The 27394-nt window shown below is 41.6% G+C and overlaps 2 protein-coding genes and 1 long non-coding RNA gene across 3 annotated transcripts in view; 2 read left to right on the top strand and 1 right to left on the bottom strand.

Moving 5' to 3' along the window:
• The first annotated feature begins 1135 nt into the window (after nt 1-1135).
• On the top strand, nt 1136-3530 carry LOC135080650 (large ribosomal subunit protein uL18). The gene is made up of 7 exons (XM_063975344.1): nt 1136-1218; nt 1695-1808; nt 1894-2043; nt 2282-2442; nt 2552-2710; nt 2950-3067; nt 3297-3530. The coding sequence occupies exons 1-7, from the start codon at nt 1216-1218 to the stop codon at nt 3489-3491; spliced, it is 900 nt and encodes a 299-aa protein (XP_063831414.1). The 5' UTR covers nt 1136-1215; the 3' UTR covers nt 3492-3530.
• A 669-nt stretch (nt 3531-4199) lies between these two features.
• On the top strand, nt 4200-5906 carry LOC135080669 (uncharacterized). Its single transcript, XR_010259055.1, has 2 exons — nt 4200-5500; nt 5633-5906. It is a non-coding gene; the product is annotated as an uncharacterized LOC135080669 (long non-coding RNA).
• The window catches only part of LOC135080660 (ATP-dependent helicase brm), a 30742-nt gene continuing 9249 nt past the window's right edge, over nt 5902-27394 (bottom strand). The window contains exons 14-27 of the mRNA XM_063975354.1: nt 26785-26962; nt 25921-26163; nt 23240-23406; nt 22508-22696; nt 21522-21680; nt 20804-20975; nt 18480-18589; nt 18253-18373; nt 17944-18129; nt 17319-17515; nt 8069-8197; nt 7806-7932; nt 7507-7687; nt 5902-7402 (exon numbers count right to left, since the gene is read on the bottom strand). Coding sequence (XP_063831424.1) covers nt 7263-7402; nt 7507-7687; nt 7806-7932; nt 8069-8197; nt 17319-17515; nt 17944-18129; nt 18253-18373; nt 18480-18589; nt 20804-20975; nt 21522-21680; nt 22508-22696; nt 23240-23406; nt 25921-26163; nt 26785-26962 — 2299 coding nt within the window. The 3' untranslated portion in view covers nt 5902-7262. The remainder of the gene's footprint in view (nt 7403-7506; nt 7688-7805; nt 7933-8068; nt 8198-17318; nt 17516-17943; nt 18130-18252; nt 18374-18479; nt 18590-20803; nt 20976-21521; nt 21681-22507; nt 22697-23239; nt 23407-25920; nt 26164-26784; nt 26963-27394) is intronic.

Here is a 27394-nt window from a genome sequence, read left to right on the forward strand (position 1 = left end):
AAAATGTATATAGGTGTACCAGAATCTCATGGCAAATGGGGAAAATAAACTTTGTTGAGTGCAATACTGGGGAAATTGGATTAAACAATCTTGATATTGTTTAATTTTTATTTATGACTAATATTAATGAACATGAAGTACGAATGCCTACCTATACATTTTAGGTATGTGTATGAAGAATGTTGTTATACATCGGGTTTTTAACATAGGAACATGTCTTGAAAAATAAGTAAACCGTATATTACTGTAAATAATTTTATTAATTATCATACTTATAACTTATCACTTCTTTCAGAACTAGAAAACGATTCTAAGAACTCCACTTGCATTTCTTCTTCTTCAAATAGATGATCAAGTTAAAGAGGTATTAATATAATATAAAACGCTTTTTCAGCATTTCAATTACTCAAACTTGCTTGATGAAATCTTTTTCAATTTTCTTTACAAATGGTCATAACATTTTCACCATTCCTCTGCACCAATGCATGAAATACACCTGAAAACCCCGATAAAGCAGCTATTAGGTAAGAATAATATAAAAATAAACATAACCCTCCTTCTGACGCAGTTAGGTAATAAACTAAATGTAGGTAAGTATCGTACATTTCACTCCAACTTACTGTCAACTCAACGACGCGCATTAAAATCAAAGATTGACTTTGAATTATGCCTTATTTTACAATACACTTTGAAAACAATATGACTTGCTTGAGTTTTTTCGTCTTTTTTACAAAAATAACAAATAGGCATGAAGAGATTACAAAATTTCTGCAGCGGCTGACAGATCTCTTGATTTACTTTGACAGGTGACAATAAAGCCATAGACTATTACTTTTCTCTATGCCATAGACAATGGCCATATGAAAAACACACTTTTCCAATATTTTTGTTTGCCATGAGATTCTGGTACACCTATAATACCTTCCATATGTCTCCTGAAAAAGATTTCAAATCTAATTTCTATTATGGATTGAATTGATTGATTGAAGTGCCCGCCAGCAGCCAAGGCGGGTTGAAATATTTTTTATTAAATAGAAGGTCACATGCCTACTCCACATTACAATTTTCTTTTTCTTATTTAGAAATGGCCAATATACATGGTCACAAATTTAATAGAAAAAAAAATTTCTTTCTTTCCTTCCTTGTCTATACCCAATCTGTCTTTTCCGGTGGTGTTCTGTGAAAGAAGCTGCCGTACATTTGATTTATTTTAAAATGGTTAGTAATTATAATTTTTCTAAAATCAGAGTCTCTTCTTATAATGTGCCTTGTTGTGAACGTAATAGACTGGTGTTGATAGTGTTCATAACACTGATGGAAAAAGTTTATGAGGATTAAATTTTGACCATATTGGTGTATCGTGTCATGTGAAGTGACCTTATTTTGTGTGAATTAATAAAAACGGTGAAGTCTAAAAGTGTCTAAACAATATCATTGTTGCCCTGTACTTTACCTGTTCATACTGTAACATTTAAAATCAATCTAACCTAAATGATGAAACGCCGACACATGCGCGTCATCTGATGGTGCAGAAGAAGCCTATTTGACTGGTTGTACCATGTTTTATGGTGCCTCCGTGTTTGAATTGGTTCTCAACTGTACCATTCATGATTTAAAAGTGTCTCTGATGTTTACATAAACACTACTTACTGCTTTGTCTCTTGCAATGGTTTCTAACAAACTTATCTTTTCAGGGTTTCGTCAAAGTTGTGAAGAACAAGCAGTACTTCAAGAGGTACCAAGTTAAATTCAAGAGGCGTCGTGAAGGGAAAACTGACTACTATGCACGAAAACGCCTGATTGTGCAGGTACTACCTAATTCTTTAGTAATACTTACTGGGACTTGTGGTGATGCAAATAATATGTATTATTAACTGCGAATTATCATTTCAGGACAAGAACAAGTACAACACACCCAAATACCGGTTGATTGTACGTCTCTCTAACAAGGATGTGACCTGCCAGGTTGCCTACTCTCGTATTGAAGGTGACCACATTGTGTGCGCTGCTTACTCACATGAACTACCCCGCTATGGCATCAAGGTAATTGAATTTTATAACAGAATCAAGTATAAAATGAAAATTTACTTTATTTTGCTTGAGAGGTTATCACTCAAAAGTTCTATCAATGATGATTTTGAACGGGCGGTCTGAAGGCGACGTACAAACGCTTAAATCATGTTGCCATATGTTCAATACTGAGTTATCTTATTATTCCACCCTCGTAAATTATTGATGGAAATTGTTGCTTAGATTTTAACTAAAACAGTCTTCTTTTTAGGTTGGACTTACCAACTATGCTGCTGCGTATTGCACTGGTCTATTGCTGGCGCGAAGACTTCTACAACGACTTGGCCTTGACTCTCTATATGCTGGTGCAACCGAAGTAACTGGTGATGAATTCAATGTGGAACCTGTAGACAATGGCCCTGGAGCTTTCAGGTGTGTATTCCCACTCCCTAGTTTTTTTATTTTACCACAAAGAAGTCTATTTGTATCATGATAGTTATACATACCATATGAATAGTCTAATATGAATTTTTTTACTCAGATGTTACCTTGATGTTGGATTGGCAAGAACTACCACTGGTGCCCGTGTATTTGGAGCCATGAAAGGAGCAGTAGATGGAGGTCTTAATGTTCCTCATTCCATCAAAAGGTTCCCAGGATATGATGCAGAATCAAAGAAATTCAACGCTGAAGTGCACAGGTATAAACATAGTCATTTACTTACATATTGTAAGCTCCATTCATCCTCCAAAAAAATAGCCACACTATGTTTTGGACAGTCTATTGGAGCTATATAAAAGTCCGAGACATTTTGGTTGTGAATAAAAATGTTAAATCGTTTTTGGAAACCGGTCTAGGAAACAATTTTATTGATTCATAAAAAAAATACTATGCTTTGGAATCTGAATTAAGGATTGTAATCATTTTTAATTGTTTTAGATCTCACATCTTCGGATTACATGTTGCTGAATACATGAAGAACTTGGAACAAGAGGATGAGGACTCCTACAAGAGGCAATTCGGCAAATACATCAAACTTGGTGTAGTTGCAGATGCTGTAAGTAATATTTTCAAGAAATAACTATTCGTCCGAACAAATTACTGTTATTTCATATTTAAAATAACAGTGTCGAAGTCGGACCAAATAAATTGCAATTGAAAATACTAAGCTATTGATTTATCATGGTTAATTATATCATAAAATTGCTACAAACAAAAAAAAAGTATCATCTCCCATTTTATTTATTTATTTATTGAACTTATTGAAAATTATTTTTCTTATACAGGTTGAAGGTCTATACAAGAAGGCACATGAATCAATCCGGGCTGACCCCTCATACAAGAAGAAGGAAGGCAAGAAAGACCCTGCCAAACAGAAACGCTGGAATAAGCGCAAGCTGACACTGGCCGAAAGAAAGAACAGGATCAAGCAGAAGAAGGAATCCTTCATCAAGAAGTTGCAAGCACAGGCTGAAGCTTAATTTGGCAACAGTCCTAAATAAAACTTCTTGACTACATAATTTTTGCTTTTAATTATTTTAATAACCTATTGACGGGACCGTCCTACTGCTTGTAGAACGAGACAAAAATTATATTTAGTACGGTCCTAAGAATACCGTTAAAAATTTATTACTACTAGTAACCATAAAAGTGGGGTTGAGCGAAGGGCGTTTGGCCGAAAATAGATTTTTTTAGAAATTGTAATCGTCATGCCAACCGCCCCAAAACAGCATGTTTTCAAACAAGGCCTACTATCGGCAAGTGCTATATAACTGCCCATTGCCAGTCATGTCCATATCGTTCTATCGCAAAGAATCACCATTTGATTAGAGCGAGAGCAAAAACGGAAATAGTTAACAATGTGGCCGTGTGTACTATCGGCAACAGTGTTAACTACCCATTGCCGGTCATGTCGTCTTCTCGACTCATTCTATTGCAGCGGGTCCCAAACTTATTTTGTTTACTGCCCCCTTTTGAGAATAAATTCTACCTATGAAAACAAAATTAATATTGTTATGTTACCATAAGTACCACTTAAAAATTAGGGATTGATGGTGAAAACGGGCATAAGACACCTAGTAAATGACGCCTTCCAAGCCTCTACACAAACGTCCCGATTTTTTTTCTGGGTCTTACCGCCCACTTTGGGAAAGACTGTATCTATCGCAAAGAATTGCCATTTAATGAAAGCGAGAGCAAAAACGGAAATGGATAGTTAACAGGGTGGCCGTGTGTACATTGGGACGTTTTCCATACATTTTTTAGCACTGTTATTTACCGCTAAAGAACGCCATTTTTCATTAGCGCTAACAATTTTATTTTCGGCCAAACGTCCCCTTTGTGTTGTCATGTCATTTTGACTTTGACGTTTGATTGTTTACAAATTTTTGCGATTTGTTACGGTCGGTTCGTTTAACGTAAAAAATAATTTTATTCATCTGTATATTGTTTTAAAATTATTAAACCTACATATAATGAGTTCGCAAACTCCACTTTTGCGTGATGTGTGTCGTATATGCTTACAAACTTCATTAGCTTCTGTAAATTTATTTGATGCTACTCCTGAATCTAAAGATATTTTGGAAAAGGTTTATTTATGTTTCCAGATTATAATATATTCAGAAAGGTATTTACCTTATTCGATTTGTAGTAATTGTATTGACGAATTAAATGCAGCTAATAATTTTAGATTGAAGTGTGTATCATTTGATGAAAGATTTGCTGCTAACACCTACAAAGTTAAAGAAGACTGTGATTTCAAGGAAATACCAAAGTTAAATAATATCAAAGAATCGGATAATTCACATGAATCAGATGAATACACTTCAAACACCAGTGAAGTAAAAAAATGTGATGATAATGATTCTCAAAGAGGTACACTGAATCAGTTCGTTTGCAGTGTATGTGGTAAAGTTCTTAAGACTAGATCATCACTCATGAAACATGTTGCGTCAATGCATCAAAAAAGAAAACATATTGGTGATGTCTCAGGTTTTAGTTCTACTCGTCGTTATCATTGTACAAGTTGTTCATACTCAACACCCCATAGCCAAACGTTGGTAAACCACATGAGAAGGCATGATGGAGAACGCCCATATCATTGTCAATGTGGCAAAAGATTTACTCAGGCTGCCAGTCTTTCCGCGCATCAGAAAACACATAGCTCTACTACATATTTTACATGTTCAGTATGTGGGAAACAATTTAAACATAGTTATACTTTGAAAAAGCATTCACAAGTTCATGAAAACAGTAAATTAGCCTGCAACATCTGTCACAAACTTTTGAAATCTAAGCAGTCTTTGCAAGACCATATGTATCGGCATTATAATATTCGTAACTATAACTGTGAAGATTGTGGTGATACATTTGTAACATCATCAGAACTGCTCAGTCACAGGAAAAAACATAATATAGAAAAGAGAGTAGAATGTTATTTTTGTGGATATAAAACCCACACAAAGAAAAGTTTGATTCTACATTTGAAAAGGTAAAAAAGTCACATTATTTCTAATAATTATACTGTTTTCTAGAAATCCACAGTTTAGTTTAACAATTAATTGTGATATTTTTTTTACCCTTGACACTAGGACATTGTAAATAAAGACATTTTTCTTTACAGACATATGGGTGATAAACAATTCAAGTGTGAATTGTGTGACTTGTCCTTTTATACAAGAGGTGATGTGAAACGTCACCATCGTGTGCACACTCGTGAAAAGCCTTTTGGATGTCCTACATGTACGCAAAAGTTTACTTATAGCACAAGTTTAAATAAGCACATGCTGACAGTGCATGGTGTCCTTTACAAATGGGCTGACTTCAAACACAAGGACATACAAAAACTTAATAAGACAGATGACTCAGAGGATAAAAAATAAAACTATACAATATAATTTAATTGTTTAATTAAATGCCAAAACACATTATACCTACAATGAGAAAATCAGTGTACATTAAAATGTGCAGTTATAATTTGAATTTATCCAAGATTAGACATTATATTGTACCAATCAAATGGTTTAAAATGAAATCAATTCAGAAATACAGCAGTGTGTTACATCTTACATATTAAAATATCCTTAAAACACCTATTTTACCAACCAGTATGCAACAACTGACGCGCTTTATCTTAAAACCTTTTTTAGGCCAAAATAATTGAGAAAATATTCGGATTATAAATAATTACATTTAAAATTATAAACTTCTAACCCTTTTCCTGCGGCAAACCCGGTTTGCTGAGTTAGTAGTAGGACACAAACTGCAGTCATGATAACTCGTTTGAATAAATCGTTAACTAGCAACACCAATCAAGCCATAAATGGTTTATTAGACTGTCGGAAGTTTGAGACACGGTAAAATCGCGCCGTATGGGTTGGACGGATAATTTTAAACAGTTATCGTTCACCAGAACTAGGATAAGCACATTCTTCAGGATGAGTAAACACGCCAGCCACAGCAAAAGGGTTTAGCTGCTGAGCAATATCATGGGTACTAAATTTCTAATAGGTACTCAATTATATGGAGGGGGCGCGTCAATTGTTGTCCATAGAATAGGTAAAAAATTAGCAGGAAATATCTGAATTAGAAGAAAAATATTATCAAAATTTGACTAAGAACACCGCCAGCAGATTATCTTAGAAGAACAAGAAATTGTAGGTAAAAAATATGTTTTGAATAACTATAATAGTTTTTAATTTATATATTTTTATATTATTTTCAAACCTTTTACCTAATTCGGGTACTTTTGGCGAAGTGAGAATAAAATGCTCGCGATGTTACTAGCGCTCTGCTAATTTGTCACCTAGAAAAGTCCCTAATAATATGCAATAGGTCAAATACACATAATAACTACATACATTAATAGTCGATATTATAAAAATGATTCAAGTTTTGTCATAATTAGCCATTTGAATTAAGAGATTAAGTATGTCCTATAACATTAATAATCATCTTAAAATTGCCAATGCATTCAGATGCGGTAAGTTCTCAGTACATTTCTATAAAGTAAAACAAAAAAAATGTGTAAGGATGAATTATTTTTAATTTCATAGACATGTGCATATTCGTAGTGAAAATATAAAATATGTCGAGTAATTAATTAAATAATGGCTTAAAAATTATAACTATGTCCAAAGATAAAATGGATGGGATTAATTACTATATGATGTACCTATTGGTATTTTATATACCTACTAAAATATACTATCATTTATACTTGCAGTAGCCTTGACCACTACTTAGCAGGGAGTTTAATCCTCCTCATAGTCTTCATCGTCTGAAATGTATTTGCGCTGTTTGCGCTTCCGTCCAGGTGTGCCCTTACTTTTCCCCTTCAATTTTATTTTCATTTTGACAGAGCGATTTGATTCACCGTCGGATTCTTCTTCCTCTGTTAACAAAGTAAATAACAATATGAAGTCGGTTGAAAATAAACACACACTTTTTAACCGACTTCTTAACATACTATGTTAGTAGAAAATGTACAATATTTACCTTTATCATTATCGTCAGAGTCATCCGAATTCTGACCCGCTTCATAACGCCGTCGCACTTCGATAAATACGTTGCGCAGACGCACCGAATCTTCGTAAATAAGTGAGGCCTCTTCATTATATATCTGGGCATTTGCGCAAAGCGTGAAAAAGTCACGTTCTAAATCCGAGATATCGTTGTACTGAAAAGAAAGAAAAATATTTTATCAACATTATTCCATTCCATGAGTTATCCGTTTGACACGAAGCGTCCGCCAGCGACCCGCGCGTTTCCAAAGACCTGAAATTAAAGCAACTTACTTTGCCTTCTTCAATTCTGTTCATGATCTTCTTGATGTCCAAAGGTTTTTTGATGACATCGTAATAATCTGGAAGCTCACGGCGTGATGGTAGCTTCATAAACGGTTCGGAGAGTACTCGGCCCCCTCTGAAATTATGCAAAGTAGGTATTTTGAATAAACAGGCTTTTATGCATGTTCTTATAATGAAATAAAAATAATAATCTCAAAAGGTTTTAAATTTCTCGGCGTATGTTTCTATATTAAGAAATGTTCTTTACTTACTCGTCAGCATAATCTATAACTTTCTTCATAATATTTTTGAGGCGTTTCTTCAATTGATTGATCTCAGTTTTGCTCTTCTTTTTAGATGAACTAGCTATTTCCTCGTCATCAGAATCTTCTTGGTTACGACTGTAAAAAAACATATTTCTTGAATTATCTAACATATTTTATATGTATATTTAAGTATAAAAACTCATAAAGGAAAAAGTATTCGTAATGGTCGGTAACGTCGGTAGCATTTTCATGAGCAACCTTAATCGCTTAGTGAGAAGCCACATGGTGCGGTGCGGCGCCGCACCGCAAACATTTTGCTACATCACTACACATGTGGTATACGACACCGTCTCGCTCAATCGAAGTGCGGTGTGCGTGTGGTGCGGCGCCGGAACGCACTGTCTGGCATATCATTGATTTTTATATGCAGGACGCCGCAGCGACATCGCTCCGGCGCCGCGCCTCGACCACACCGCACCGTGTGTGAGAAGTCACAGTGCGGTGCTGATTAATATTTCAGAAAATAATCAGAATGGTCCTTCAGCTTTTACCCCCTTATTAATAAAAAATCTTATTAGTCATAGACCTTTTTGTCTCTTATGATTTTTGTATCTGTGATAAACTATAATAAGATTATATGACTCAGTGATTGCAGGAGACCCACAAACCCTGTGATTCTGCCATAGCCAAGATATACATAAATGCTAAATGACAATTTAAGCCAGAGTTCAACTAGAGTGTAACTGTTAACACACTGAACTTGCGATGTTCTGAACTGTACTAAAGGGTTAACTCAAATAAAACCACAATAGTATTGTACTAAGACAAAACGTGTATTAAGTTGTTCAAAAATGGACTCTGTAGTCAGCCATATATGTATGGGCCAAAAAATACTTCACTTGCGCGAGTTAATAACGTACAGCGCCATCTGTTGGTGGCGTTTTGAACTTAATACATAAACACTCTTAAACATACCGCCCCCTTAGGCCATTTAATTGCAGGAATGGCCTACAAAACTTAATGAACTAAACATTGGGTTGGTACTTAACTAATGTCTTAACTTAAATAACATAGTAGGTACTTAATAAAATAACATTTTTAACAATACAAACTTAGTTTGCTATAGGCAGAATACAAAGTTTTGAGGTAGGTCTTTTTATGACGGATGACTTAGTGCGCAAGGTGACCACACGTGATAGGTTATCATTACCTGGATGCTTCTCTAAAATGCGCCCTAAAAGCCACCTACTAGGAGGCAAATCGTCTTCTTTAATTAAAACAATCTGACCGATCTCTGGCTCTGGAGTGTGAGATCTCCATTTATATCGGTATAACATTGATGCCAAATACTCCTGAGACCAACGTCTCCAAAAGGTTTGAACTGATCTCTGTATTAACTTCCAACGACTTAAAGAGCTTAATGATGAGGTTTCGTAATTGGGCTCTGGTACTGTCAAGAGTGACTCTCCAATTAAAAAGTGTCCTGGAGTTAGTGGAAGTGGTTCACTAGGATCGTCACTATGAATGACACTTATCGGACGTGAATTCAAACATGCTTCCACCTGAGACAAGAGAGTGCTTAATTCCTCGAAAGTTAAAGTTTGGTCTCCAATTACGCGTTTGAGGTGAAATTTAGTAGATTTCACTCCAGCCTCCCAGATACCTCCGAAATTGGGGGCATGGGGGGGAATGAAATGCCACGTAGTGCCATTCATTTCAAGATTTTGTACAATGGGTTCTTGGATGGAACTTAATTGCTGCAACTCTTTGCTTGCTCCTACAAACGTCGTACCGTTATCGCTCCAAATGTCGGTACAATGTCCTCGACGAGCAGTGAATCGCTTGAACGCTGCAAGAAAAGCTTGAGAGGTCATATCACTCACCAGCTCGAGATGAATAGCGCGCGTACTCATGCATACAAACAATGAGATGTATCCTTTATAAGAGCGATGACCTCTACCCTTGGATGTCCTTATATTGATGGGTCCAGCATAATCTAAACCACTGTGAAGAAATGGTCTAGCTGGCGTGCATCTTACTGAAGGCAATGAGCCCATAAATTGAGCCTTGGTCTGAGCCTTTTGTTTAGCACAGATCACACATGCATGAACGTGCTGTCTCACAATTGTTCTGACTGAAATTATCCAGTAAGCAGACCGCAGATAATTTATCATTAACTGGGGACCGCCGTGCAACGTTCTTTCATGTGCGTCAGCTACTATCAACTTGGTGAGTTGGTGATTCTTTGGCAAAATTATTGGATGCTTAAAGTTCTCATCTCCTTGTGCTTTTTGCAATCTACCTGTGACTCTGATGATCTTGTTGTCGTCTAAATATGGACATAGTGATCTCAATGAACTTAACTTGTGTTCCGAATTTCCAACCAACAATTGAGCATATTCAGATGGAAATGATTCTCTTTGAGCTTGTCTAATACAGCACTGTAGAGCTTCATCAATTTCATCCTTGCGTAAATATGTGGATCTTGTTCGTCTTATGAACCTTCTACAGTATGCTACGACTCTCAGTAATTTCGACAGTGAAGAAAATCTTTTGAAAATCGTATCATCCGGGATGGTTGCCACATAAGTTCTACCGGCTGATTCTTCAAGGGTGCCCTTCAAATCCGTCGCTCTAAACTCTGATTTTTAATTCGACGGAATTTTGACATTTCAGAAGTGTTGTCAACATTGAAACATTCCCATTATGAATGGAGAGCATTTTCACAAATTAAAAAATAATCCTTTCTTGAATTTAAGGTTTCACTTGAAAAACTAAGGCTTAAAAATGTACTGATCATTTCAAAATGGTTATTTGAATTTTTATTATCATATTTTTGAAGTTACAAAAAAAGTTGGGAAAATATTTTTCTATTACTGGACTCCCTGGTCAATAATTCATGGGTTACAAACCTTTTTTATGAAAATCCTTTTGTTAATAAAATCTTAGCTTCATAAAATAACCAATTTAACAAGATGCCAATTTTATAATCCAAGTTGATTATGACGACGATAATGATTATTGATGATCAATACATATTTTCGTTTATGATAATAATATGTTGTTATTACTGTGTTAAAACACGTTTTTTTCTATTTAATCTCTAAAATGTACATAATAATTAGTGTACATTAAATTGACAAAACAAACAATAGTTCATTCTTGTAAGTTGTACTTGATGAAATTTCATTTCATATTATTTATTAATAATTCAAAGCAAAAAAGGCTTAACACATCTGAATTGTCAAAAAATGACAGCTGTCAGAATTCCGTCGAATTAAAAATCGGACTATAGGGTAAGTTATGATTTGTTCTTGAATTATCTGTGGCCCTTTGAACCATAGGCTACTCTCAGCTAAAGGAACCGGCAAAACTCCTCGAGAAGCTAAATCGGCAGGGTTGTGCTTCGTAGAAATATGGCTCCATTGCGATGAGTTCATGTTCGTTAGAATTTCCGAGGTTCTGTTGGCGACATAGGTTTTCCATTTACTAGGGTGAGCATTCAGCCATGCAAGAACAATGGTGGAATCGGTCCACGCTTTAACCTTGTCCTTGGGAATGTTAAGAACCTTAGCAGTCTCAGTTAACAATCTTGACAACAGAACCGCTCCACATAGTTCCAGCTTTGGGATGCTCACTTGCTTGATAGGCGCTACTCTTGTTTTGGCAGTTAGAAGTGATACATTCACTTGTCCTTGTATGTTGATTGTCCTTAAATAGATAACTGCGGAGTAGGCTGCCTTGGAGGCATCGCAAAACCCGTGAAGTTCGACCTGGACGTCGTCTGGACAAGTACCAAGCCAACGTGGAATTCTGATTTTGGTTAGATCCAATAATGATTTTCGGTAAGTGTTCCATTCATCTAATAGTTCATTAGAAAGCTGTTCGTCCCAACCTACACCAGCTAACCATAAACGCTGAATAAAAATCTTTGCTATGATGATTGTAGGCGCTATCCATCCTAGTGGGTCGAACAGTCTCGCTATATCTCCTATAATTGTTCTTTTAGTTACAGGTGCGGTTGCTGGAGGAAGGATCACCGAGTACTGCAGGAAGTCGTCGTCGCGGTTCCAGGTAAGTCCTAATATTTTTACTGTTTGGTCTAATTTGAGCTTTAGTTCTGTTTCTTGTGTATTATTACTGTCCTTAATTCCTTCTATCACCTCCTCCGTCACTAACCCGTCACTTTCCCTTTCCATCTCCTTGATAGTTTCAACTAACGTTTTATCATTACTGTTCCACTTTTGTAATTTAAATCCGCCCTTTTCTAATATTTTGCTTAACTGATTATAGAGCTCTACACCTTCTTCGGCGCTTGAACAACCAGTCATCAGATCGTCCATATAAAAGCTCTGTAGAATCCTTTCAGCAGCTTGAGGAACTTCTTGGCCTTCGTCCATGGCGATTTGCTGCAACACTCTGACCGCAAGGTAAGGCGCCGATGCTGTTCCAAAAGTAACTGTCAGTAATCCATATTCCTTTATTTGTTTTTCAGGTTCGTCGCGCCACAGGATACGTTGGTACTTCACGTCTTCCTCTGCTACTAAAACCTGGCGATACATTTTGACGATGTCCGCTACTAAAGCAATCGGGTGTTCTCTCCATCGCATCACAGTATGGCGAAGGTCCGCTTGTATGGTGGGGGCCAATCATAAGAGTATCATTTAATGATACGCCTTTCTTGTTCTTCTCTGAGGCATTAAATACCACTCGAACCTTTGTTGTCGTTTTATCATCTCGTACAACAGTGTGATGTGGTAAATAAGTTGCTTCATTTTCCTTTATGTTCTCATTGGCTGGCCTCATGTGGTCTAAAGTTAGATATTCATTTATTACTTCTGTGTACTTTTCTTTTAGGTGTTTGTCCTTTGCGAATCTTTTTTCCAAAGATCTAAATCTAGCTTCTGCGATATCTCTAGACCCGTGATTCGTGCATTGCGGTTGATCTTCACGAAATGGTAACCTCACAATGTAACGACCTTCGGGTGTTCTCACTGTGGTACTTGTAAAGAAGTCCTCACAGCGTTGTTCTTCTTCGGTTAGGATAGTCCGTTTATCAGGTAGTTGTTCTTCAATTTCCCAAAACTTCCTTAAAATGTCGTCCTCATTTACTTGTGCGTGCATGACAGTTATATTTCTTGAAATGGCCTTAGATTTGTTTTTCTTCTCTTCAATTACATTGGCAGTGTCAACTACACCTGAAACGATCCACCCCAATGTGGTGTTCTGCGCGATCAACGATCCCGTTGGACTTCTCATTAACCCTTCTTTCAGAATATAGCTATAAACTTCTGCACTAATCAGCAAATCAATCTTACCTGATGCAGTGAACCCAGGATCCGCTAGCGGTAAGTATTGCAAATCTATCCAATTGATTGACTTGATGTGCTTTTCAGGCAAACATGAAGTGATGTTTTTTAACACGAACGCCTTGATAGGTATTTTATGCAAAGGATCAAAACGCGACTGTATTGTAAAGTTGACCTCATATTTGGTAGTTACTGATTTATTATCTCCCAATCCTGAAATAACGCCATGAATTGATCTCTTTTTTAATCTCAAAAGCTGCACAGTGGCTTCGGTAATAAAGCACGCCTGAGAGCCTTGATCAAGCAACGCCCGTATAACTTGAAATTCACCTGTTTGTGACTCGGCATTTACTAACGCGGTGGCTAATAAAACCTGCTTAGGTTTTTCCATTGTTGACAGACAAGTCACCAGTGGAGAGACCTCTTTACCTTTTCAGATGCTATGTGAAGTAACGAGTGGTGGCGCTTTTTACATATTTTGCAGGTACTGGGGCTCTTACATTCGTAAGCGGTATGATTACTGCCCAAACAATTAAAACAAATGCGATTTTTAAGAACGAACTCACGTCGTCTTGCACAATCTTGTTTAGCGAACTCTTTACAGAAACATAACTTGTGAACATCTGAGCAGTATTCACATCGCATACCAGAACCACTAGTAGAAAGCAATACCTTGGGCTTGTTCTGAGGACTACTATTTTGTTGGAAAGGTCTCTTCGCAACTACGAACTCCAGAGCCCGAAAACGACTCTCTAAGAACTCCTTAAGTTGGTTCCAAGTTGGTAAAATATTGGCATCAATATTAGAAATATGTAATTCCCACTGTTTACGCGTTTCTAAGTCCAATTTAAACGTTACTATATGAATGATAATAACATCCCATGTGGACACCTGTATACCTATGTTCTGTAGCGCACCTAAACAGTCACATGTAGTGTCCAACAATTCCTTTAATCCCGATGATGATTCAACATTTAATTGTTTTTGACTAAATAATCGTTTCAAAATGCAATTTGAAAGATAACGTTTATTGTTGTATCTCTTTACTAATAGATCCCAACACTGCAAATAATTATCACTGGTAATAGGAGTATGTCTTATTAATTGTTCTGCTTCTCCTGACAGTTGGCCTTTTAAGTAATGTAATTTTTGTACATCATCGAGTGAATTATTATTATGTACGAGTGAAGTAAACAAGTCTCTAAAGGTTGGCCACTCTGAATAATTACCAGAAAACTTCGGAATCGATATTTTAGGTAAATTAACAAAAGAATTATTGGACTCACATTTTTCAACATTTAAATTAGCAGATTTTTCTCTTTGTGCATAAGCCAATAATTTATTTAACTCAGTCTTCAAACAGGATTTATACATTATGTAAGATTCCTCAGTATTATCATAGATGTCGTTAATGACATATGAACTATTTTCCAATTCTTTGCCCTCGTACTGAAGAACTAACTTATTGTGATTTTTATAAAATAATCCCCAATCTCTTTCCACATTTTCCAATCTAGTTTCTAAATATTCAATAGTGATTCTATCCTTTGGACTTTTCCTATAATTAACTGCACCCTTTTCAATAGCTTTTTGTAAGTCTTTCTGAACGTTAATTAAACCTTCCATGATGAAATTACAATTAAAAGACTGTGCATAAACAAAATATTGCAATTTGTAAAATCTAACTTTTTACTAATATGATAAAACTATGAAAAAATTACAAGTGTTTTCGTTTAACTTAAATATCAACAAAATCGGGCATGGATTCCCCGTTCCCTCGTTTTTTAGCAAATTATTCTAAGTCCTAAAACATGCATTTAAAATTTTACAAGTCCAATATTACTCACAATAGAATCTAAAATATTACAAGTTAAAAACTCTTAAGTAATAAGGTCCAAATTGCCTCGAACTTCTTCACTTGAACTGGGTAAATGTCAAAATTGTACTCACAGTTTATCACCACACAATCACTCACACTTGCGTCGACTTCCTTTGCCTGTGTGCCGTTGACTGTTGTCGTCCTGATGATGATCGTCACCTTCAATCACGTCGATAGCTCAGCTTTCGCCTCGTGACGTCGCTGCGGCCGCTCCTGCTGGCGGCGCTGGCGCTGCTGCGCCCAGTACGCCTGACCGCCGCTGCACCGCTTGTTGCCGGGCGGTTTGTTGCGTGTACTTTTGCCACAGCGATCCACTGCGAGTACACGAAGCGTCGCGTCCCCTTGACTGGGACTGTTGTTCCCAAAATCCGGTCTCGTTTAGGACCAATGTTAACACACTGAACTTGCGATGTTCTGAACTGTACTAAAGGGTTAACTCAAATAAAACCACAATAGTATTGTACTAAGACAAAACGTGTATTAAGTTGTTCAAAAATGGACTCTGTAGTCAGCCATATATGTATGGGCCAAAAAATACTTCACTTGCGCGAGTTAATAACGTACAGCGCCATCTGTTGGTGGCGTTTTGAACTTAATACATAAAAACTCTTAAACAGTAACTTTGTTCCTTCTGCGAAGATGTGATATCACAGAAGGAGGCCGCGGAGCGAGAGCGCGAAGATGATCCAAACGCGCCCTCGCTCCGGCGACGGCGGAGGGGTCAGAGGAGGCGACAGTATGATCGCCTCCAGTTTCCTCTCCTCGGTGATGGCCAGCGGGCCGGGGGCGTGCGGGCGCCCTCGCCTGCATTGCATAGGCCACCACCACCGTCGGACGGGAACAGCTGTGCGCTCCTAGCTGCTCCCGTCGCCCCCCGTCCTGGGGGGCCTGTAGGGCCCGCCGTGTAGGCGGACAATCGCCGGGAGGGACTGTGGTAGTGAAGGCTTTGTCCGGAATCCCACAGTTCCTTCCCACTTAAGGCGAATGACGGAGCACCGGGGTCTTTTAGTGGGTATGCCTTGTCCTTCTGACTTGGTGAGCCTTACATAACCTACCCTGTCCCCGTAGGGTAGGTATGCAATTCAATGCATTTTTTCCCGGAAAAAAAGGGTGTAACTTTATTAATAAGGGGGTTAAAGTTTAAACAACCCACACTACACTAATTCTAAGCCGTTCGCAATATAGAAGGTATTGTGATTTGAGATGCAACCCAAGTTGGGTTAGGTTACGCAACTTGCTTCTCTGAAGGTGGTAAACAGGTGGTGGTCCACACCGTCCGGTGTGGACCCGCTCCGCACGGCCAATCTGTATGAACTTCTAGGGAGCGTTTTAGAGTAATGCGATCCGGAGGAACCGCTCCGCTCACTAGCAGTTCATACAGAACGGCTGTGCGGAGCGATCCGCACTGACAGTCCGCGTGACATTAAAACCAGCCTAACAGTTTCTGTCGCTACGTGCGCGCACCTCCGTACATCTCCATGGACTTGGCGACTTGATTGGCTTGACTTGCATGACGAAACAATCACGGCGACAAAAGTCACCAGTGCACGCGCGCCAGTTTATGTAGTGTTAGCCTAGGCGCAGACCACCAACTTTTAGTCGGCCGATAGTTGGGCCCCATTTTAATTTGTATGAAAATCAAATCGGTGTAACGAGCGTACTTCCATACATGCCCATACTGATCAACTGCCCGACTAAACTATCTGTCGACGAAAAATCGGTGGTCTACGCCTAGGCTTATGGCGCATTTTCATTAGTCGATAACTCGTTCGGTATACAGCATGCGGGGACTCCCCGCATGCGAGATAACGACCAATGAAAGTTGCAAGTCGATACGCGTTCGGTACAACGCCTACGGGGATTCCCCGCATGCATTATACCGACCGTGCTATCGACCAATGAAATTCATCATTCAGATTTTCTGACGCGCCATGCCTGTTTCTATTTTTTAGTAAACTTCGCACCCAGATTGCGGGCCCTGTGGCATGCGTTCCAGAAATATACCGCACGCCGCATGCGGACCCTATCGACTAGTGAAATTGCGCCATTACTGAAAGTGTCCGCTTACCGGCGCTTGCGTCCCTTCTTGCGCTTCTTATCGAGCACCTCATCGTCGTCGTCCTCCTCCTCCTCCTCCTCGAACTCGTCGTCGATGGCCTTCAGCCACTCCTTCTCCGTGAGCGAGTCCGTATAGTCCACCTCCTTGCGCTGGCGCGAGCCGCGCCCAAGCGACTCGTCTTCGTCCATGTAGTTCCAACCCTGGCCCTGATGAACAAAATAGGTGAATAATGTGAACATTGTGCATGTTCGTATGTCAAGGATGGGATATCGTATACAGCTGATGATGGGATGGGAAAGGCAAGTTGATACAACACATTTTGATCATAATGATGTATGATAATGGCGGTATCATCGGGTATTTTATTAACATAATATGATCACAAAAAATACAAATATTGCGGAAAGTGTCATAAAAATCGGAAAATAAACTGGTTATAGAATTCTAGCAATCTGTCTTTAGCATGAGGTACAGTTAGCGTAATAGTTCGTGACATCCAAAGCAGTCAAAAATATTTTCAGCGTTTTTGGTCACGAGCTATGTGACGCTGACTGTACCTTGATTGAAGATATTATGGAGTAGAGGTAGATAATTATTTATTTTTCAGATATGGAGTAGAGGTAGATATTACTACCTTATTGCACACAACTTCGTCGTCGTTCTTCACCAGCCAGTCCGGCAGCTCGGACTCCTCGATGAGCCGAGACTGGGTCTCGGTCTTCTTGCGCTCTATATCTATCTTCTTAAAGATCTCCAGTTCTTCTTCAGAGCGCGCAATCATCTCATTGATCAAATCGTCATCGGGGAGTTCGTTTTCCTCCTGTAAATAATTACAAAATTATTGTATTTAACAAAGACAAGAATCGCCTGAACAACCAACAATTATCTATATTATTTAATGGTACTTGCACAAGATCTGTGGAGTTTTTCTTTATAGCCTTACCTCTTCATCATCTCCGTCTTGGTGAAGAATACTCTGCAAGAACTGTTGCCGCTCAGAGCCCGTTGATTTTTGATCAAACATACCAGCTTGAATAACTTTTTCGTCCATGTTCAATTTGTATCTATAAAAAGAAATGTATACTAGAACCATTTAGATGGAAGAGTTAATAAGACATTATTTTGAACTTTATTGCGTTGTGTTAAGGTTTAAACGCAATAAAAATTTACCTGGCCGCCGCCAAAATTCTCTCTTCGACGGAGTTGACTGTCATAAGTCGCAGCACGCGCACCTCGTTACGTTGCCCGATACGATGAGCACGATCTTGCGCTTGCAGATCCTGCGCAAAAACCAACGTTAGCGCGGTTGTAATAGGTATGTCAATACTGTATCTAGTTTTAGTAAAAAGTGACGAAACGAGTTTACATTACTACTACAAAATATAGATGTTTTGCAACAAATATTATGTAGACAGCAGTATTAGCCCTAGTGCAGAAAGACTCCGAATTTGCAATGCTTGCCAGTAGGTATGCCTGGCACTGGCCGATGAGGACGATCAGTGGGGCTCACCCCGCTAAAAGGGCGTGGCCCACCCACTAAAACCCGACGGTGTCATAGAAACGGTGCCGCGAGTTATTGTCCTAAAATTGGACATTCGTCCGCGGTTACGTTGCACTGAACCAATAAGGCTTGAAAGTTCAAGTAATTCCCCATCTTATACATCTAAATCTATAAATAGATGATCGGCCACATCTCCAAGCAGGTTCTGGATTGGAACCCCCAAGGAAAACGCAAACGCGGTCGCCCCAAGCAAACTTGGCGGCGCACTGTAGCAGTCGAGGTGATGAAAATCGGCAAGACTTGGAGCGAGATCAAACGCGAAGCTCAAGACCGAACGCGATGGAGGACTGTTGTGGACGCCCTCTGTCCCATCTAGGGGACATAGGACTTTAAGTCAAGTATCAGTAGAACAGTCCAGTTTAGAGGACCAAATCCTTTCATCACTTTCCATCAGGTGAGTTGCAGACCAAGAGCTTTCTCGATGTGGATTTAAAAAAATGCTCGTTGTCAAGCCAAGTGCCAGCCAAGGCTAGGATCTCACCTAGGGCATGAATATCGGAATCTCGGAACACGAGATCCGATATTACAATTCCAATATTGAGCGACGTAATATCGGAATCAGATAAAGGTTTTAATTGACATTTCAAACAAAGCATTTAAACGCGCCACAACCTGCCACAAAGCCCTACATGATTGGCAAAGACCAATAGACTTTCTCATGTCTCTCACCATCACTTTTTGTCCCACTGCAAATATTTTGTTGCTATTTATGGTTAATTTAACTTGTTCTAAACCAATTTTAGGACTTGCCGTACTTGGTCTTAGCAATTAAAAAGGACATCTCAACTCCCTTCCAAACATTAATTGGACTATGGTCCGTCAGTTCTGCGTACTATGTACCCTGCCCATTACCACTTCAGCGTGCTAGTTCATCGGGCTATGTCAGCGACTTTAGTTCGTTTACGGAGCTCCTCGTTGCACGCTGTGCAACTTTGAGAGGCCACGTTTCCGAGCCGTATATCATCACTGGTAACACACTGATTGAAGACTTTTTCGTCTTTAAGCACTGAGTTATTTTGGATGTTATATAGTTTCCCGATCGCTGATTCGACGATTTACCACTTTCTCGAAATTGCATCTTAGGTGATGGTTAGATGCAATTTCAAAATGCTGAGTACATATTTTGTCTGACGTAGACATACTTATCAACAATATCGAGAATTGAGCTCCCAACCGAAACTGGGTAAGGCGAAACATGGACATTCGACATACGCTTCGTTTTGTCCATGTTCATACGCAGGCCTACCTGTTGGGAGACTCGATTAAGGTCTTCGAGCATTGTGCCGCGATTTTACAGCGATTCTGCCATAGTACGCAAAACTGACCGACAACCTCATAAAGGTAGCAGGAAGGCGTTGGATGCAGGCCACCACCAACCGGCCATTGTGGAAATCATTGGGGGAGGCTCAGCAGTGGACGTCCTATGGCTGAAATGATGATGATGATAATGAATCAAAAAGGAACAAATTACAAGCAAGTTTTTTACCACTATCTACAATTTATGTAACATGAAACTTGAATGACACTACAAATCGTTCCGACAACCTATTGGTTGAAGGTTAATATCATGAAGGAGTACTACAAATGTGTTTGATACGTGTGATTTTATAAAAACACTTATATTCTTTGCTAGTCCTTATTGGCCCATTATCAGTAACCAAATGCAATGGACACCCATAAAAAAAAATGGTTTTAAATACTTCAATTTTTTATTTTAAGAAGTGCTGTTTTGTATCAACAAATTTTTAATCAAAATCATTATTTTACTACTGTATACAATCCAGAATTGTTACGAATATAACCAAACAAATATTCAATTTATAGCACATAAACTCAATTCCGATATTAATATCGGAATTCCGATATTGAGGTCTAATATCGGAATCCAATATCGGAATTGAAAACCTTCCGATATTACATGCCCTAATCTCACCTGATGCGGGTTCCAGTCGGAGTCGAAGATGATGACGGTGTCTGCGCTCTGCAGGTTGAGCCCGAGCCCGCCGGCGCGCGTGGACAGCAGGAACATGAAGTAGTCCGAGTCCGCCACGTTGAACTTCTTCAGCAACTCGCCTCGGTCCTCCGCTTTCGTCATACCGTCCAGTCTGGAAACGATGACGTATGTAGTCTTTTGTTTTGTAAACGTATTCGAATAAGAATAACTTGGCGGTAATCTTGTTTTAAGTTTCAACCACACCAACGCGTGCAGATCGCCATCGTCGGCGCGTGTCAGTTGACAGACAGTTGACAGAATGACAGTTCACGCGACCTGTCATTTTCCTGTGATCGCGCCGGCGATGGCGATCTGCACGCGTTGGTGTCGTTCAAGCATTAAGAGGAAATGCGATACCATACCATTGTGTCCGAGACATCCCGTCATGGCGTCAACTAAACACTGGTCGGTTAAAAAGTGCATTAGAAAAGTGATCATTTGTTATAGCGAGATATGCAGATATAGCAGCATGATTTTACGCGGAGTTTTTAGTTGCGCATGGGGCGGTTGCCATTCGTCAAGGACTCACATAATCTGCTATACAGCTGACACTACAGGAATGCAAATACAAAAAGGATTTCGACTGACGTTTTCTCGGTAACTTTCCTATAAACGCACATTTTTATAATTTTCTTATGGTGCATGTTTCAATATGTACCTCAAGTACTGAAAACCTCTCCAGGAGAGATAGTCCTCCATGATGGTCATGCACTGCGTCATCTGACAGAAGACCAGCACCCTGTGTCCCGTCCGCTTCAGTTTGGGCAAGATACGGTCCAATAGTTCAAACTTCCCGGATACTCTGTATAGATCAGGCCTGAAAACAAAGTTATTATTAGTTGACTGTATTTCAGACTGTTTACTGGTTGAAAAAAAAAACCTAGTTCCTTAACTCAAATGTGGGAGCGCAAAACACAAAATGAATCTGTTAGCCGACATTAAGCGATAACTATTATTCACTCACTTTAAATTGTATTTACATGAAAAAAATTCAACGAACACCTGACAGGTTTAGAAGCCATGTCATGTGATAGTAATATCGACGGCCCGTCTGTCTCTAGCACGCATATCGGAATGTTAGCGTAATGATGTCTATCGTATTTGTCTGCCCTGCCCGTATTCACAAACATTACTATGAGGTCTCACAGTGCGCGTGGACGCACAGGATGACACACGAACCAATCACAGAGCTCTATTCAACGCTGTGCGTTCGATTTGCTGCTTCACTTAAGCAAGCATCGTTTGTGAACACGGGCGTAACTCGCCAGTGGCGTGCAGTGAATCAAGAGCTTCAATAGTAATTGACAATAGGGATGATGACTGGGTAATGAAATCGAAATTCTATTAAGTCCGTCAGACAGATAATTAGAAAATATTAGACTCATATTTTTTATTTTGTTCCATAATCGAATAATTACAGTATTATATTGAGTTGAAATGTCGTGTGACGTCACTTTTGAGTAAAAATTCTACTCAAGCGTGACGTATCGCGCCATTTCAACTGGATGCAGCACTGTTATTATTTAATTATGAAAGAAAATAAAAAATATGTGTCTAATATCTTCTAATTATCTGACTGACGGACAAATAATTGAAATTTTGTCATCTAGCCTATCCAGAATGTGAGCGTTTGTAAACGCTTACCCAGTGACGACGCCGCCGCCCGTGCCGACGTGGTCGCAGAACTTCTCCTCGATGTGGTGGAACATGAAGGGGTGGTTGCAGAGCTTGCGCAGCTGCACGATGGTGTTCATGAGCGCCTTCGCGCCGCCCTTGCCCTTGTTGCCCTTCTCCGAGCCGTCCGTCAGCAGCACGCCCTTGGACTGCATGTGCCTGGGGGGTAGAAAGGATTGAGACATCTGTCGTGGCGAAAACAGTTGAATTTTTATTTTATACTAGCGACCCGCCCCGGCTTCGCACAGGTGCTAAGTATACATAATATAAACTTTCCTCTTGAATCACTATCTATTAAAAAAACTGTATCAAAATCAGTTGCGTAATTTTAGCATACATAGGGACAGACGTCGGAAAGCGACTTTGTTTTATACTATGTAGTGAGTAGTGATTGTATGTATAGTATTGAATAGAATACGAGAACAACATTAGTCACAAGTCATAGCTTTTATATTATAATCACAGAAATATGAGTGACGTGTATAAAGTTTCTCCATTATTTTATTGCTGCTTGCTAACCTGACAAATCCACATCGGATGGCCTTATTAAAAAAACCGGTAAAGTGCAAATCGGGATCGCATTTTGTAAGCATGTATAATTTGTAATTTAAACACCAAAGTCAGACCAGGGAGATTATCTCTTGAAAGATACTTGCCCAGCTGTGGAAAATAAAGGAAATGTAACAAAGGAACTTGTCTTACTTGTAGAGCACTCGCTGCAGGCCGCTCATGTCGCACTTGATGATGTATTCGACCTTGTCTGGCAGCTGGCTCTCCACTTCTTTCTTGAGTCGCCGCAGCAGGAAAGGCCGCAGCACTTTGTGCAGACGACGGATGATCAGGATGGTTTCTTCTTCGTTCAGTTCCACCTGGAACCAGCGGGTAAGTCAGATTTGCTATACTAGACTAATATGAGGCATTAAGCATTAGCATTTAAGAACTCTTCAGATGTATAGACGACGGCACATCAAACTAAACATTGCCTGCCAGTGGCCTCGTTTTTACTTGTAACAAAAATGTATAGTCTGATGTTCTGTACTTCTGTAAGCAGTGGCAGACTAAGTCCGTCAGAGGCCGGGGCGGGGCTAAAGAGGCCCCCCAGCTTAACTGGGGGCCCCGTGACCATCGGCCCGAAGCAGCGCGATTAGGGACTTGACCTCGGAGGCCCTTGACATTTTTAAAGTTTTGTGGGTCCCTTTGTACCTACAAAGTACTACAAATGGAGCAGGAAAAAGCAACTTATTCCAAACAAGAGGCACAATACCTTCTCGCCGGTGGTGGCGAAGGGCGCGTTGAACCACTGCTCGAAGGTGGAGCAACTCTTGAAGATGGAGGGCAGCAGGAAGTTGAGCAGCGCCCACAGCTCGGGCAGCTTGTTCTGCAGCGGCGTGCCCGTCAGAACTTGTTCCTGGCAAGAGACACAGTACCTTCTCGCCGGTGGTGGCGAAGGGCGCGTTGAACCACTGCTCGAAGGTGGAGCAGCTCTTGAAGATGGAGGGCAGCAGGAAGTTGAGCAGCGCCCACAGCTCGGGCAGCTTGTTCTGCAGCGGCGTGCCCGTCAGAACTTGTTCCTGGCAAGAGACACAGTACCTTCTCGCCGGTGGTGGCGAAGGGCGCGTTGAACCACTGCTCGAAGGTGGAGCAGCTCTTGAAGATGGAGGGCAGCAGGAAGTTGAGCAGCGCCCACAGCTCGGGCAGCTTGTTCTGCAGCGGCGTGCCCGTCAGAACTTGTTCCTGGCAAGAGACACAGTACCTTCTCGCCGGTGGTGGCGAAGGGCGCGTTGAACCACTGCTCGAAGGTGGAGCAGCTCTTGAAGATGGAGGGCAGCAGGAAGTTGAGCAGCGCCCACAGCTCGGGCAGCTTGTTCTGCAGCGGCGTGCCCGTCAGAACTTGTTCCTGGCAAGAGACACAGTACCTTCTCGCCGGTGGTGGCGAAGGGCGCGTTGAACCACTGCTCGAAGGTGGAGCAGCTCTTGAAGATGGAGGGCAGCAGGAAGTTGAGCAGCGCCCACAGCTCGGGCAGCTTGTTCTGCAGCGGCGTGCCCGTCAGAACTTGTTCCTGGCAAGAGACACAGTACCTTCTCGCCGGTGGTGGCGAAGGGCGCGTTGAACCACTGCTCGAAGGTGGAGCAGCTCTTGAAGATGGAGGGCAGCAGGAAGTTGAGCAGCGCCCACAGCTCGGGCAGCTTGTTCTGCAGCGGCGTGCCCGTCAGAACTTGTTCCTGGCAAGAGACACAGTACCTTCTCGCCGGTGGTGGCGAAGGGCGCGTTGAACCACTGCTCGAAGGTGGAGCAGCTCTTGAAGATGGAGGGCAGCAGGAAGTTGAGCAGCGCCCACAGCTCGGGCAGCTTGTTCTGCAGCGGCGTGCCCGTCAGAACTTGTTCCTGGCAAGAGACACAGTACCTTCTCGCCGGTGGTGGCGAAGGGCGCGTTGAACCACTGCTCGAAGGTGGAGCAGCTCTTGAAGATGGAGGGCAGCAGGAAGTTGAGCAGCGCCCACAGCTCGGGCAGCTTGTTCTGCAGCGGCGTGCCCGTCAGAACTTGTTCCTGGCAAGAGACACAGTACCTTCTCGCCGGTGGTGGCGAAGGGCGCGTTGAACCACTGCTCGAAGGTGGAGCAGCTCTTGAAGATGGAGGGCAGCAGGAAGTTGAGCAGCGCCCACAGCTCGGGCAGCTTGTTCTGCAGCGGCGTGCCCGTCAGAACTTGTTCCTGGCAAGAGACACAGTACCTTCTCGCCGGTGGTGGCGAAGGGCGAGTTGAACCACTGCTCGAAGGTGGAGCAGCTCTTGAAGATGGAGGGCAGCAGGAAGTTGAGCAGCGCCCACAGCTCGGGCAGCTTGTTCTGCAGCGGCGTGCCCGTCAGAACTTGTTCCTGGCAAGAGACACAGTACCTTCTCGCCGGTGGTGGCGAAGGGCGCGTTGAACCACTGCTCGAAGGTGGAGCAGCTCTTGAAGATGGAGGGCAGCAGGAAGTTGAGCAGCGCCCACAGCTCGGGCAGCTTGTTCTGCAGCGGCGTGCCCGTCAGAACTTGTTCCTGGCAAGAGACACAGTACCTTCTCGCCGGTGGTGGCGAAGGGCGCGTTGAACCACTGCTCGAAGGTGGAGCAGCTCTTGAAGATGGAGGGCAGCAGGAAGTTGAGCAGCGCCCACAGCTCGGGCAGCTTGTTCTGCAGCGGCGTGCCCGTCAGAACTTGTTCCTGGCAAGAGACACAGTACCTTCTCGCCGGTGGTGGCGAAGGGCGCGTTGAACCACTGCTCGAAGGTGGAGCAGCTCTTGAAGATGGAGGGCAGCAGGAAGTTGAGCAGCGCCCACAGCTCGGGCAGCTTGTTCTGCAGCGGCGTGCCCGTCAGAACTTGTTCCTGGCAAGAGACACAGTACCTTCTCGCCGGTGGTGGCGAAGGGCGCGTTGAACCACTGCTCGAAGGTGGAGCAGCTCTTGAAGATGGAGGGCAGCAGGAAGTTGAGCAGCGCCCACAGCTCGGGCAGCTTGTTCTGCAGCGGCGTGCCCGTCAGCAGCAGGCGGTGCGGCGCCACGTAGTGCGTGTTCAGCACCTGCGTCAGCTTGCAGTGGTGGTTCTTCATGCGGTGGCCCTCGTCGATGATCATGTACTTCCATTGGACCTGGGAATCATTTAACAATTGGTAAATTATGCGTATTTGCTCTCGCTAGTTGGTTACACAAGCCAAGAGTTGCAGCAATAAAACACGTGGGAATAATCCAGTAACCCCCACCCACTAGTATCAGAATTTTACGATTAGGGGTTTACGCTAAAACTTGCGCGGGTGCACGCACACGTGTCTGTGTCGAGAAATCGTATGAGCTCTGTATGGGTGGGTGGTGACGCGTGCAGTGGGTTTTCCATACGCGCGGCGGGGAACGGGGGGCGCGAGCGCCCACGAATTGTGCTAGCGGTTAGTGCGGTTAGCAGTAAAGTGTAAGGGTCGGTTTCCACTAAGGCTCAGAATGAAAGGTTCTGCTGAGTCTGATCAAAACATTTCTCCGCTCTGCTCCGCCGTGGTGGAAACCGGGCCTAAAGCGTGTCGGACGTTCGGAACGGGTTCTCACTCCGCACAGCTGCGCAAGTTGTAGCCTTATGGTACCGGCAGCGTCAAATACATACTTCGTGACATCCAAAGTTGCCAAAAACGCCTTCATAAGAATGGAATAAGGCCGTGTTGTCAACTTTTTGGTCACTTTGGGTGTCACTTGGGTGACGCTGAGTGTACGGTAGTGGCACTCACCTTGGCCAGCACCGCCTTGTCCTTGATGACGTACTCGTAGGTGGTGAGCAGCACGTTGAACTTGGTGGAGCGCATCTGCGTCTGCACGAGGCGGCGCGAGCCCGGCGAGCCCTTGTACGACACCACGACCACCGTCGGCGCCCACTTCTCGAACTCCAGCACCCAGTTGGACAGCGTACTGGTGGGAAATGTTACATTAATAAAAACCTACAGGAAAACTTAAGGGCGGTTTCACATTGATACAGAAAAGTAACTAGAAAATCGAATGAGAAATAGAATCTAGTGCGTAAACTACCATACAAACAATTCTACGACTACTCTGGGGCGTATTTTCACGGAATTGGATTGGATATAGTGCTAAACCGCTCTAATCCTTTACAGACAGAGCAGGCAGGTATTTTTCATTGTTTTTCGAATAAAAATGTTATTAAGTTGTAATACGTTGACTACTGTCTATGTTACTATCCTAGAAGATCATCATCATAATGGTGCGTCCACACTGGGCGAACGGGCTCGCGCGGCACGCTGGTCATCCTGCTCACCATGCTCTTGAGTGAGCAGGACGTCAAGTTTGCCGCGCGAGCCCGTTCGCCCAGTGTGAACGCACCAT

Source organism: Ostrinia nubilalis, chromosome 2 (genome assembly GCF_963855985.1).
Source record: "Ostrinia nubilalis chromosome 2, ilOstNubi1.1, whole genome shotgun sequence".
In the NCBI taxonomy this organism is placed as follows: Eukaryota; Metazoa; Arthropoda; class Insecta; order Lepidoptera; family Crambidae; genus Ostrinia; species Ostrinia nubilalis.

Excerpts from the sequence above, each read along its gene's own strand:
- LOC135080650 (XM_063975344.1), top strand. Across the intron at positions 2,443-2,551 it reads AATGGCCCTGGAGCTTTCAG|ATGTTACCTTGATGTTGGAT; the intron begins GTGTGTATTCCC and ends TTTTTTACTCAG. Across the intron at positions 3,068-3,296 it reads TTGGTGTAGTTGCAGATGCT|GTTGAAGGTCTATACAAGAA; the intron begins GTAAGTAATATT and ends TTTCTTATACAG.